Source organism: Thalassophryne amazonica, chromosome 14 (genome assembly GCF_902500255.1).
Source record: "Thalassophryne amazonica chromosome 14, fThaAma1.1, whole genome shotgun sequence".
Taxonomy (NCBI): Eukaryota; Metazoa; Chordata; class Actinopteri; order Batrachoidiformes; family Batrachoididae; genus Thalassophryne; species Thalassophryne amazonica.
Window position 1 is genome coordinate 24,330,710 of NC_047116.1, and position 15,087 is coordinate 24,345,796.

Here is a 15,087-nt window from a genome sequence, read left to right on the forward strand (position 1 = left end):
TTCAGTAAAAAAAATGATGCAAATTATTGCTTGACTTAATAGGGTTCTAATAATGAATAGTTTGCACCATCTGTCATGCTTAGTTTTCATGTTACAGGGTAACATATGTCACATGTCATAGAATCCAATGGATATTGACCTTGTTTGACCTTTACTTTGGAGACCAAACATTCAACACAGTCAAAACTATTCCATTTATTAATCCTTTTATTTCAACCAATAATTTGCATCATTTTTTACTGAAATTGGCACAACTTTAATTTTGACCCCTGTGCAAACTGAAACTGACCTTTGTCACCATTTTTGCCATTTTTACGCCGTGACTCCAGAACATTCCATCAAAGATAGTCCAAACTTTACCTTTTTGGAATTGTTATGATCAGACAAATAATGTAATATAGTTTTCAACATGATTGGAGCATTTTTAAAGTTTGACCTCTGTGTAATTCTTCATTGACCCGTACCTGGGTACAGCTACCACCCTGGAATGGCTATCATACATTTTTGTGTAGGCCATGGTACACTGAGGCTTCTAAGTGTGATTTCTTCCTTTTAAGTGGTACCGATTAGGTCAAAATTGATGACTGGCTCATGGACTATAAAGTTAGCATGCTGTTTATTACCTCTGTCAACGAAGATGGGCGGAAGAAATGTTTTCACCCCTGTTTGTTTGTCTGTTTGTGAACAGCCTGTATGTCACAAGTTTTCATTTATCGTTCTGAAATTTTTACCGAGGATTCATATCCTGACAGGCAAGAAATTATTCAAATTTGAAGGTCATAGGGCAAAGGTCAAAGTCAGGAAAAATCTTGGAAAATTAAAAAAAAATCTCTATCCTTTAACACTGAATGAATTATCAAAAAATCGTAACTCCGCCAAAAAAAGGGCTGTATTTCTTTCATATTTGAGAACGTTGTGTAGGATGGTATCCTTTATCAAATGACAAAGTTTGATCCAGATCTGATCCAGATTACAGATTTTGTGACCATTTAAATTTAACATTGAAAACCCCATTTAATGTACATTTTGCATTATATCTCAATCAAAAGTGCCTCAATCACTCTCATTTTCTGTTATGGATTTACCTACACCACCAAAATTGGATGGTGGTTCCAATTTTATGCATATTTGTCTATCTTCCAGTTATCAGTTGGAAAACAAGTGTCAAAAAGCAATATAATGACAAACTGGGCATAGCAGAGATAACCAAAATTATCTGAAAAAGAATTCAGAAACTGAAAAGTTGAGGAAAAAGAACCCTGACAACACCACAATCTTTGATTCAAGTGCATGAACTAAATACATAAATACATACTCCTGACATTTGATCATTTGATTTGATTTAACTTATGAAAAGACACTTCTAACAGGACTTTGAACTTGAAATTTTTTCCAATGTAAAAACTTTTGGAATTGGAAACTAGTGTTGGCTGGAAATTTTGTGCTCTACGAGCGCAGGGCTCCACTTTATTATGAGTTGCAAGATGCATCCTGTAAGATGAGTTCATAAGATCAAATTAATATACATTATTTGTGAAATGTTCTTTTAAAATTTTAACAGTTTATAACATGTTAGCTCCACTGCAGGCGTAATGGTTTCACTGGTGTTGGTCTGTTTGTCTCATAGCAGGATAACTCAAAACATAATAGACAGATTTCAATTCAATTTGGTGAGCAAACAAACAATCCACCACAGAATCCTCTCATATGTAGACACAGTGCACTGTTTTCTGCCTGTCCGTCCATGTAACTTCTTATTGTATGGCCTTAATTTGGATTTTAAATTGTTTGCAAGGTGCAAGTTGCTTCAGGCTGGGTTAGAATAGGTTCACAGAAACAGGCGTTACCATGGAACCACCCAAAAATAATAAAATTCACCCACTGCTTAGATGTCAGTAACCACTAGAGAAGATGTTGGTCTTAAATTACTCAGATACCCCAAATTTAAATTGTATCCGGTTCAACGTTTTTCCTGGGCTTATCTTACCCTTTGACTGTGATAAAACGACCCACTGTTATAATTCATTAGCTGATCTGCTATTTCCTGTATTTATTTTCATATGTAAACTGAACAAAATGCAAAAAAATCTGCAGTTGAGTAACTATCTTTCGACTTGTGGTGTTGTAGTGCAGATGGGGAAATTATTATTTTATTTTAGAAATACTTTCATTCAAAAATTAAAGCTACGCATCCAGTCCAAAAACTGGTTGTATGTGTGGCTTGCAAAGTATCACATTGTGTCCCACAGAAAAACAAATATATATTTTTAAATAATCCTAAAAATAATATGCCAATAATCAGAATGATTAAAAATCTGAACAGAAACATTTCATATGAACTTGTCAACTAAATTGTGAAATGACTTAAATATCTCTGACCATGACCAGAAACAACAGAATGAGATGTTGTTCTGTCACCAGCCCCTGCTGTGGACTCTCGTTTGTGAGTCAGGTCCGAGACGTGGGAAGCACACAACAAGATGATGCAAGTCCGCAGGCCTCCGTGTCTTGTTCATAGTGTCTCCTCTGGTACAGTTTGAGCAGTGAAATCAAATGCAGAAAATAGAATAACAATACATGTCTCTATTGTTGTTGAGGTGAATTTGCCACATGGACCACTTTCTATGTGTGTATCACTAACCAGTATGTGGGGTTTCATTGATTGCAGTGATTCCAATCCAATTGGATGGCATCATGAGGTTGAGGACCACCCTTGTATTTGGGGATACCCCCCCAGGGCTGCTAACCCCTGAATATTGATGATAAAGCATGAGAAAAGTCTTGCATAAACAAAGGCTGATTTTCCTGTGTTAAAATCAAAATGTTATGTTTAAAAGTTGACAAGAGTCAGTATTTTTCTTTCTTGACTGCAGACTGTAGATGTTTAAAATTTTCCCCCTCCCTCCCCCAACCTGAAGTGTCCCTGCAAATAACATTATGAAAAATGTGATCCCACTGGGAGAAAGAAACCAGAACAATGCGCCCCCGTCCCCCACCACCAACAGTTTGTTTTTGAGACCCCTACAATAGATCGTAATCATGTACGCTCCAAATTCATCTTCTGTTTGTTAGTGTATTTTATTTTTTTAGTTGGATTACAAAGAAGCCACACAAACCAATTTTCAGACAGTTTAGTAGAAAGTTGGAAGTGGGCCAGGGATTTTTTTCTTAGAATTTTATTCTTTAACATCATGCCATAGTTTTTTTTGTTGTTGTTGTTTTTTTTTTTTTTTACTTTTAATGAAATTCTCAAGAAATATTGCATTGCTCTAAAAAAAAGCACAATTAAAATATTAACCTGTAAAACGTTGAACAGTTTGGTGATAATTCAGATTTATTTAATCAGAATATATATATTCAAAAGTTGAGAATCTTTAATATCAGAATGGTTGTTTTTTTGTTTGGTTTTAATCCTTATATGTATGAGAAATGGCTCCCAGGGTCTTCAGTCTTAGAAGATGTATACCTTTTTCTGAATATAATATGTTGACTCGGGTCAGTTCCTGCTCTTGTTACCTGTCTGTGTTCTTGGACACAGCACTTTATCTGCATTGTCTCAGTCCATCCAGATGTATTTGGGTATCAGCGTGAGTTGAGTTGGGGTTAGGTTAAATTACCTGCGTGGGATGGTGTCCCGTCATACAGAAGCAGATGTGAGTCATAGACTCACATGTGCTGCTTCTGTCTTACTTTGTATATAGTTTCAATTAATACCACAAAATGATGCAAAACCAAGAAAAAATCATGACAGAATGAAAATTAGTGACGAACATAAATTTTTAAATGGACAAGTGAATGAAGACGTACTCACACAAATGGAAACATTGAACAAAATGGGTTTTATTGAAAAAAAAAATCAATACGAACAACAAAAGTGAATGGCCTGAACATTGTGTGGTGTTAATGAATGAATGTTACGATAGTATAAGCAGAACCTGTGCTGCTCTCGGACTGTGCTGGACTCTGTTCCTCAGATGCGGCAAGCGCCTCAAGTGCCTGTAAGGTGGACACCACCGCATCGTTCAGACGCTCTCCGTGGCCCTCCGCCCCGTGAGTGGGCACCGAATCTATGAGAGACACCGGGATATCACTGGAGGTCCCCTGGGCCCGGATCCCAGCACCCTGCTGCTGCTCCTCCTCATCAGAGCTGTCCCTGAAACCAGGAGGAGGAGCAGCAATGGCCAGGTTGAGGGAGTGCAGCAGTACATCGTTGTCTTCTTCATCGTTGCCCTCAGGTGGTGGAGGGAGGCTGGTCAAGTCAATGATGTCATCGCTCGACCCTGACAGTGAGAGTAACGCGGGCTTGTCAGTGTCACTTATCACCAAGTCCTCTTCACAGCTGATGTCATCCTCATCCTCTGCATCGTCTGTTGTCTCTGCGTAGCAGATGTCCCGCAGCAGAGGCTCCTCAATGCATTCAGTGGGGCCAAATATTTTGGTGCTGTACTGATACCCGTCTCCATCTTCTATGGTGTGCATCATTTTATAGTCCTCCTCCAGCCGCTTGTACATGTGGCTGTGATTGTCTAGAACATCTGGGCTCTCATCCATCAGTCTCTGATAGCCCAGATTTTGGGGGTTTACAGTGTCCAGTGGGGCATCTCCAAATATGAAGGACACTTTTGCACTTCTGGAAGTGTCTTGGGTTTTAGGTCTTGGGGGATTGAGATAAGGTTGGGAGCAAGTGACTTTGCAGCACTCTGCTCTCTCTGCCATGTGCACTGAATGCTGAGGCTGGTGGATTTCAGTTATGTAGACTGGCTCACTTTCACATCCCCCATGTTTGAGGTATTCACACTTCTGGTCAGAAAACCCCTGAATACACCTCTGGTTATTCCTGTCCTCGCATCCTGTGTGGGATGTGCTGTAGGTACACTCGATGGCCTGGAAGTTCTGCCTTACTTTTGCTGCATGGCCTGCAAAAAGCAACCAAAGATTACATTGATGCATTAGTTCTATTGTATTTTTGTCCTCTGTTATGTGATCATGTGTGTCTTTAGCCTTAGAGCCCCCAGGGTATTTTCTTAAATTTACCATACCTTAAGAAATTCCCCTTTTAAGGTACTTTCTTTGGGGAAAATGCCCATGTGCTGCATATCATAATGTTCAGAACAATCTCAGATTTCTTGAAGTGAGACATAGATTTGTCTTGAACACTGTGATCTATTCATAGAAATATGATGAGCATATCAAACAGAAGAACTCATTAAACATTGGGGTAGATTCCGATCTAGATGTGGACTCGGCATTTTGTTACTTCTTACACTGTGTAATACACATGGCATTTTTAAGATTTCAGTCCATTACTCAAACAGCTTTCAGCTGATGTCCATAAAACCTAGTGGCTTATCTTATGGAGGTTTGGGCCCCTTCACACATAGTGCGAAGTTTGGTCGAAGTGCGCACAAAGCAGGAATTGTATGCAAAATGTGTCAAATCGTACCTGCCTCTCACACCTAGTGCACCTGTTGCTACAACCGTTTGCGCACACCAGCGGCTGAAACACAGAGTGTGCACTGTGCGAACCCATCGCACCCTCTTGTGGCAGGTGTCGACCAAATTCCAGGTGACACGCACGAACATCTAACACCGCTCGCATAGCACTTAGAAAATGTGTGGCAAGTTGCACTCTTGGCACGACAACAGACTGCAGACAATCACTGTCATATTCACAGTGAAATTTGTCTAAGTTCCTCATGAGTGTGACTTTGCAAATACACACACTGACACGTGGGTGCGTACGCTCCACTGTCAGGAGGCGTGGCTTCCGGCAGAAGCAGCTGTGGGGATCTGTCATTCTGGACATCCCAGCTGGACAACACCTACTGTGTTTGGACAGACATGGACTAACAACTGTCCACTGTGAGGTGCGTGTGTCTGATTGCTGTACTTATGTGGACATAAATAAAAACATATATCGCCGTGGCGACAAGTTGCAGAGAGCAAGTGCATGCACAGAACGGACACTGACAGCCTGCCAGGTTGAAATGGATCATCAGATCAGAACATGCAGTGGGCGATCTGACCGTCATGTCACCCACATGAGCTCTGTTCCACATGATGTGGTGTCTGTGCTGTGGCACGCCGTCCACAAGACACGTGTGTTGGCAGAATACGTGCGCGGGGCGACTGGACGCACTGGACCAGTAGATGTTTACATGATCACAGCACACTGCTTCTCATTCATGTAATTTCATGACTGTATGTCTGTGACCATGGGTCATATACAGAGGAACAGAAGGATCATATTTGTATTGCTCCCTTGATAAATCTGGTGTTTTTATATGGTGTGTGATTTTAATTTTTTTTGTAATACTTCCATGTCCTTCCTGATATGAGGCAGATTCCCGCAGCTTTCAAAGGACAGCTCTGTAGCTCAGTGTTAAAGTTTCTGACTGGCAATCAGAGCTTTTTGGAAGGTGCGGGTTTGAGTCCTGTGGGCTGTTTTTTTATTGCACATAAGCTGCGCGATGTGGTTGCGCAGGTACAAGCTGGTTTTTATTTTTTATTTATTCCACATAAGCGGCTTAATGTGTTCCCACAGGTAACAGCTGGTTTTTATTTTTTATTTATTCCACAAAAGCGGCACGATGTGGTGAACCTCGCACTGTTCCTGCTCGAAAGACACCATCGCGTGCACGAACTCTCGCAACAGAATTGTACATGCCTGCCCTTTGGCGCGATGTTTCGTGGTGCACTAATTCGAACTGTTTTGTGCTGTTTCGCCGTATTTGACCAAACTTCGCACTATGTGTGAAGGTGCCCTTAAGAATGGAATAAATTCTGTTTGGGATTTGGATTCTTGATCATTTTACTTTGTTTTACATAGTTAGATACAACATTTTCCAACAGTTCAATCAGTTAGTAAATACACTAAAAGCAAAAAAGAAATTTCGCATTTGTTGGTTTTAAAGAATCCTCTGAATCCTCCAGTGCTTTTCTACTTGATTATGTGAGCACACAGTGGGATGGAACGTACTTGTTTCCATATTGTCTGTGTTTTTGGACACATTGAAGATAGAACGTCGTGAGTCCACCAGTAATCTGTAGTAGCCAGCAGTCAAGCAGGCCAGATTCATTGCATCAACAGACTCCATTAACAGAGTGATGGGCTATGAAAAAGGCAGATAAGCAGATGACAGTGAGCACAAAACAAATGAGAGAAAAGTGCTGCTGAATGAGGTTCTAATGACCGCTGAGCACAACATACATCTGGAGTTGTTTAGGGTAGAAATGCATCATAAAAACACTAAATGCATGCTTTTATTTATTTCTGCGATGCAGGAGCTCTGTTAACCTTGACGTCTAGGACGTGAAGTTCCACTCGAACTATGTTCTCGTCTTCTGTGTACATCTCAATGCGGTTGACATGACTAAAATCAGCCAGTAGAGCCACCAGATTTGTTTTAGTGTTGATCACATGGCTGATGCCGTATTTGGGCCCCACCAGCAGAGTCACTTCTGTGTGCTTCTCGTTTTGCTGTGAAAAGGGAAGAGAGATTCAATCAGAAAGTGTCCGGATACAAATAGAAACCCACTGTCTGCATTAGTTTGTGTTAAAGTACAACAACTCACAATTAGTGTGGATTTAAAGACCCGTCCTCCATATAGTCTCAAGTCACTGAGGTACTTTAAATAATGTACCTTTGCCTGCAAAGCAGTGAGCTGGAGCAGGAAGAGAACACATGTTGTCAAATATATCTATATTTGACATATATCTATATCTATGCAATTAGGCACCACATTCAATACTGATATAGTTAAATTCATATTGCACGATTATTATGAGTAAAAATAATAATAATAAAAAATATGAGTAAAGGATATTGCTTGTTTAGATGTTACTCTTTTTACCCTTGAGGAGCCTGTGTATGACTGAAATACTTTAATTTATAATTTAGTCTGCACAACATAAGGGCTTCAAGCTGAGGATGAAACAAATTTATAAGTCAAACTATTATTATTATTATTATTGTTGTTGGAATTAATCTTAGTCTAATGAAATGATTGGATTTTATTTTAATATTTTTCTATTAGATAGTAGTAATAATTAAAACAAAAACACAAACATTACAACTATACAAAAAAGACAAAAATATACACAAGGGGATTATGTGATCATCAGTGTTTTTTAATTTGTATTTATTTATTTAATTTTATTAAGAAACATGGATTACTTTCAACTATTAAGATCAATCATATTCAGTATCAGGTCCACAAATTTTGGTTCAGATCTGGAAATGATTGTGGATTCAGGATCTTACTTTATTTTTAATAGCAAAGTGAACTATTTTTCAGCATTTTGATGAAAAATGCATTTGATGTCCCATTTACCATTTTGATGATGTTAAAAAAAAAAATCAGTCAGTCTTCACGATGCTTGGTACAACTATCAGACTTATCGTATCTGAAAAGCCATGATGTTTTGGTGAACTCCGTGTCACCAAATGTTTCATTTTATTTTTGGAATATATTGACACCATAAATTATTTTCTGAACCAAAGAATCACCCTTATTGACAAGAGCTCACCAGCTTGTCAATCAATAATGGTGTCTGAACATTTTCAAAGCAGAACTTTTGATTTGTGTTTTGGAATATTTCAAAGCAGTATCAACATTTTGCGAATGAGGTGCTTAATTTCAGTACTTTGAAATAGTTATTTGGTTAAATTTATATATATATATATATATATATATATATATATATATATATATATATATATATATATATATATATATATAAATGATCATTTCTGCCATCAGTATTGTACATGTTGTGGTATGGTTTAAAAAAATCCATTTCTTAAACTACATGCATGTTTAATCCCAGTATAAAACATATTGTTTGGTCTTTTCTCGAGGTATATGATTTTTATATTCTTATTTATTTATTCATTTATTGTGGTTTAGATGTCAGTGGTGAGAAAATATAGTAAGTAGTAACAAAATATTTTTATTTGTTTGTCTTTGTGCCACATTATCTGGGACTCAAGAAGACATTCACATCAAATATTGATATGCTTTATGTAAATATTGTGCTACGTACAACGCATCCAGAAAGTAGTCAGCGTTTCACTTTTTCCTCATTTTACACTGAACCAAAACACAACACTTTTGTTTTTGCTACCATTTTTCATGAGCTGAACTCAAACATCTAAAACATTTTCTATATTCACAAAAGACCTATTTCTGTCAAATATTGTTCACAAATCTGTCTAAATCTGTGTTAGTGAGCACTTCTCCTTTGCCTAGATAATCCATTCCACCTCACAGGTGGGGCATATCAAGTGCAATAATCATGCTGTCTAATCACCATCTTGATATGCCCCACCTGTGAGGTGGGATGGATTATTTCAAGCCTGTAATTGCTGCCAAAGGTGTATCAACAAAGTGTTGAGCAAAGGGTGTGAATACTTATGTACATGTGATTTCTTAGTTGTTTTTTTTTTGTTTTTGTTTTTGTTTTTTTTATAAATTTGCAAAAAAAAAATAAAAAATGGGGTGTTGTTTTATGTCATTGTTTTATGTCATTTTATTGTCATTATGGGGTGTTGTGAGTAGAATTTTGAGGGAAAAATTAATTAACGCCATTTTGGAGTGGAAAACGTGAAGCGCTGTGAATACTTTCTGGATGCACCATATACATCGCCTATTTTAACCTGTATCAGATCATCAGATCCGTCTCACCTCCAGTTAACAATAAAACTGCAAACAGCATCATTTTTACATCCACGTGATGACAGTCTAGAGTCCATTCAGATGTGGGGACAGATAGAAGGAGAGATGTACCTTTTTACCAGGTGGCACCAGGTTCTGGTTGGTTTTGAGGATGTGCGTGAGAGCTTTTTTGATGTTCTTCTCTTTCATGCTGGAAAGCACTGCAGGAGGCAGGAACAAGGCCAAACCCCACTCCTTCCTGCAGGCACAGGTCATAAAGGTTACACAGAACCACTCCAGCACCATGCACGTAGGTCATTTGTTCATGTCTGCCACATTGATAAACCGATCATTCATATCTATTATCTGAACCTGCAGTTATCAGAACAGCTCTGGTGCTGTCATATAGTAAAAATATAATTTCACCATAGACAAAATACTAAAAGGCTTTTTATTTATTGGGAGACATGCGTTTGATTCTAGGCCATCTTGACCTACTTACTCAATATACTTGAGGGAAACTTTCTGGGACTGTTTGGTATTGATGGTTAGAATATACATTTGCAGGGCGGCCAGGCGGAGGGCCGTGTCATATTTCAGCTCTGACCCAAATCTCTCCAGTACCACATCATTGCAGCTCTAGAGGAGGCAGAGGCGACAGGAGGTGGTTACACTCCAATTACACTTTCTGTCATTACACGCAAAACGCCAAAACAACTCTGACAACAGGTCAATAATATACACAACAAACAGCATCTGTGATCATTTTTTGATGAGCATCCCACCATTACATAGAAAATGAAATGCATCAGAGGGCTGATGCATACCCTGTGCGCTCTAAACACCATATTATAATCTCATTCATTCATTTTTTGTACTTGCTTTTTCCAATATAAATGGACAAATAAATATACATATGTCTATAATGGTGTTTGGCCCTGTGACAGACTGACAGCCTGTCCAGGGTGTACCCCACCTTTCCCTCAATGACTGCTGGGAGACGCTCCAGCCCCCTTTAATTGGCTTTTAATTGAAATAAGTGAGTTTAAACAATAAATGAATGAATGTGATGTTGTTTAAGACCATGTATGACTTCATCATGTGACTTCATGATGAAGTCATTCATACCAATCCATCACAAATACTTTGCAGAATGCAGATCAATATATGCTTTAGATGATCCATCAAGGCTTCTTAGTTGTTGAGATGTACAAAAAAAAGTGTTTTTGGACCATATTTTTCTTGACCCTTAACCAAATGTATCTAAAGTCTAATCACCTCTACACCTTTATTCAAGTAACAATCCCACCAAGTTTGATTCATATTGGCTTCTTGGGTACTGAGATATACAAAAACAGGTATTTTTTGACCATATTTTCCTTGACCTTGATCTTTGACCTTTGATTAAACTACTCCAAAATCTAATCACCTTTACACATATATCCAAACAACATTCCCACCATGTTTGAATGAAACCCATCCAAATATTTTTGAGTTATCTTGTCCACAGACACACACTCACACACACTAGCCAGTGAAAACAGTATCCTGTTTTGTTGTTTCACCAGTGTGCAGAGTAAAAAGCACAAGTTACCATAATCTAAGCCCTTTCATACAGCAGCAGTTATGCACTGTGTGTGCTGCTGGCTGGGGGGGAGTGTTCTTTACGGTGATCATTACATTTTTGTTCGAGTTCCTGGTGAGAAACGTTGAAGATGTGTTAACGCTGCTAGTCAAATAAAAATAGGAACTTGCTTCAAAAGGTTTGAATTGCTGCGAAACGCAAGGTATCAGCTTCGTTCCTTTCATCACAGCACAACATGGGACTCAACGAGCCACAGTGGGTTTCAGAGTGGAGTGCTGCACAAACCGCGCCTGGTGTGAAAGCGACTTGGTACTCACTTGAACGTAGAGATACTCAAATGCTACTGCATCTCTCCTAAGCAGGTCCAAAGGATCCTTTGGTACAAATGTGATTCGAAAGAAACATTTCATCTTGTATGATCCTGGTCGTTGTGTCACCTGTTGAAGATAAGAAACACAAAGACTTTATACCTGAAAAAGGTTGTTAGTTTACAGCAGCTTTTTACAACAGTATGATGGAGCTGAAAGCAAATAATGAATATGAGCTTAAAGAGTAGATTTTCAGGTAGTTTAACAATTGCAAAATATTTTTATATGGTTTTCCTGTTTTTAGCACAACTGGACCCATTTTGAAGTGTCCGTCAACAATTCATAGAACTTGCTTCTTCTCCTTCAGGTATTGATGGATTTTGATTCAGATCATTTTGATTGATTCTTCTAAGCTCTGTTCACAATTGTTCCTAATAACATTTGAAATTAAGACATTTTGGGGGAAAATATGGACTCTTTGTGAGTGAAAACAGTGAAATTCACCCAAAATATGTTTTCTACTTAACTTTGTGATACATTTAAATTCTGGTGGTTTTGTTTGATTTATCTAAGTACTGGTCACAATTGTCTCTTGTGGGATTTTGAAATTTAGAATTTTGGGGAAAATATAGGCATTTGGTGGTGAAAACAGTGAAATTCACCCAAATTCACCAATTGCATGGTTGCTGAAAAATAATAGCTCGAAATAAGATACCATTCAAGAAAATGTACACATTACCGTAAAGATTTTGGAAAAGAACCTTAACCACCAGCAATGTTCAAATGACTATCCTCTAACATTTCACCTGCTAGTTCAGGTTTCATTCAAAAATGTATTTGCTCATAATGTAAATGATAAATGACTTTTATAAAATCAGCAACTACTGGTTAAGATTTTATTTTTTATTTTTACAGTATGCCATCATTTTCTTCAACTGCACAGTGTGGAGAAATAGTTTGGAAAATAAATCCAGATCTGCTCTGTCGTTAATAGACAGAAGATCGAGATATGATTTCTGGTGCTGCATGTCTTTCATGTTTAGTAGTTTGTTTTTAGTGTTTGCATTTAAAATCTGTTGCTGTTGACTCTGAGACGTGAATTCCAAAGAGCTGTCACTGGCACCGTAACAAGCCATCATTAAACTGAAGCACAGAACCAAAACAAAGCCATCAGAGTGACAGCAAAAACATTGTGTTTTGTATATTCTGTCAACGAAAGAACACGTTGATGAGTTCAGGAACACCAAAAAGCTTGGAGTAACACAGATAACAGCTGTGGAAAATCTGGTTCAAGCCAGTGCGCCAGATCAAGAACACTCTCCGAGAGGTAGGCATAACAGTATCTGTGACAATGTCAATAATCCACAGATGACTTCACAAGAGCTAATTCAGATGGTGTGCCACAAACAGGAAGGATTACAAATTACAGTTTACCTAAAACGTCCAATTCTAAGGCTACTAACATATGGTTGACTGAAGAAAAGAGTATGAGGAAGCAAGTGCTCCTGAGAGGCAAGAATAGTGAAGGTCGTGCTGTGAAGTGGGCATTCATGGCTGCTGGTGGAGCCAGATTCTTAATTGATTATATGACTGCTGAGAAAAACAATGAGATGTCCTCTGAAGCATTCAGCAGTATATCATCTACTCATATTGAGTCAAAGGAACCAAAGACTTTTTAAGGCATCAAAGTGAAATATTCTACAACGGACCAATTAATCACTTGACTAGAATAACTCAGCTGAGCAGTAATTTAACTTGTTGAAGGCAAAACTGAAGGGGTGGGGGGAACCCATCAAACAGTATTCACAGCGCCTCCATTTTCCAAAATGGAGTAAATGCATTTTTTTCCCCTCAAAATTTAACTCACAACACCCCATAAGATGAAACAGTAGGTGAGCTGCCGTGTGCCTTTTCCTAAGGAGTGGCTTCCGTCTGACCAGGCCTGATTGGTGGATTTCTGAAGAGATGGTTGTCCTTCTGGAAAGTTCTCCTCTCTCCACAGAGGAATGCTGGAACTCTGACAGAGTGACCAGAGTGGTGGATCCAAACTCCTATTTATGGATGATGGAGGCCACTGTGCTCATTGGGACCTTCAAAGCAGCAGAAATGTTTTTGGACCCTTCCCCACATTTGTGCCTTGAGACAATCCTGTCTCGGAGGTCTACAGACAATTCCTTTGACTTCATGCTTGGTTTGTGCTCTGACATGTACTGTCAACTGTAGGACCTTATATTTAGACAGGTGTGTGCCTTTCTAAATCATGTTCAATCAACTGGATTTACCTCAGGTGGACTCCACTTAAGAAGTAGAAGCATCTCAAGGATGATCAGTGGAAACGGGATGCACCTGAGCTTCATGGCAAAGACTGTGAATAATTATGTATGTGTGATTTCTTAGTTTATTATTATTATTATTATTATTATTAATAATAATAATAATAATAATAATAACAATAATTATAATAAATTTGCAAACAAAACAAAACAAAAAAACTAAAACAACAACAACAAAAAAACTTTTTTGACATTGTCATTATGGGGTATTGTGTGTAGAATTTTGAGGAAAAAAATATTCCATACATTTTGGAATGTCTGTAACTTGATAAAATGTGGAAAAAGTGAAGCGCTGTGAATACTTTCTGTATGCACTGTAAGAACAAGCAGGAACAGAAAACATCTGGCAGAGCATCACTGGAGAACAAACCATCCTCTGGTGATGTCTTATTAGTTTTCAATTTCAAACAGACATTAAAAAATTCCTTTCTTAACAACAACAACAACAATAATAAATAAATAAATAAATAAAATCTTTCCATTTTTTTCTAATTCTCAAGCAGGGTTTATTTGCATTTTTAAGGGGCCTCTTCATTGTCACAGTTCATTTAACTGTGGTTCTGTGTGTCACCCCTTTAATTTATATAAAACAAAAGGGGCAGCAAATTGCTAATTCCATATTAAAAATTGTATATATTCTCCATGGTATGAGCTGCCTGTGGCTTATATTTAAATACGTATATAAGTGATTTATACAGACAAAGGGTTAAAATCAAATGTATAATCGTGAATTAGTCCAATTACTTTTGGTCCCAGGCGGAATTTAAAAAGTGCTGTAATTGCTACTCTATTTTGCTTATGCAGATATACAGAAAATACCCTCAAATTTGGATTGAAACTCCAAGACAATGCAGTTTTTGTTCGGGACCCCAAAAAATGGCATTGCTGTCCAAATATTTATGAACCCACCTGTAACGCATGCAGCGCTCAGAACGGACTCACCTGAGTGAGCATTTCTTGCTCGTGAAGCAGCATGAGTTTGATGGCAGATCCTTCAGCTCTCTGCTCCAGCATTAGAGAAAAGTGCTCGATGCTCTTAATGGAAAGCTTCTCTTGCAGGGTCAAGATGACATCCTTCCAGACACAAACATGAGCGATTCAAGCTCCGCGCATGGGGGGGGGGGGGGGGAACAAAGAGGAAAACCCTTGCCGCTTCATGCTCAGTCACTTTTATGACTGACAGTATTCAAAATTTTTGAACCTC

At 38.2% G+C, this 15,087-nt stretch overlaps 1 protein-coding gene across 2 annotated transcripts in view; it reads right to left on the reverse strand.

The window, feature by feature from the left end:
• The window catches only part of frmpd4 (FERM and PDZ domain containing 4), a 100,090-nt gene that overhangs the window by 5,195 nt on the left and 79,808 nt on the right, over window positions 1-15,087 (reverse strand). For both annotated transcript variants that reach the window (XM_034185759.1, XM_034185760.1), the window contains 8 exons: window positions 14,826-14,957; window positions 11,560-11,679; window positions 10,160-10,296; window positions 9,790-9,916; window positions 7,576-7,665; window positions 7,298-7,480; window positions 6,980-7,112; window positions 3,936-4,916 (listed from right to left, as the gene is read on the reverse strand). In XM_034185759.1, the coding sequence (XP_034041650.1) occupies window positions 3,936-4,916; window positions 6,980-7,112; window positions 7,298-7,480; window positions 7,576-7,665; window positions 9,790-9,916; window positions 10,160-10,296; window positions 11,560-11,679; window positions 14,826-14,957 (1,903 nt within the window). The remainder of the gene's footprint in view (window positions 1-3,935; window positions 4,917-6,979; window positions 7,113-7,297; window positions 7,481-7,575; window positions 7,666-9,789; window positions 9,917-10,159; window positions 10,297-11,559; window positions 11,680-14,825; window positions 14,958-15,087) is intronic.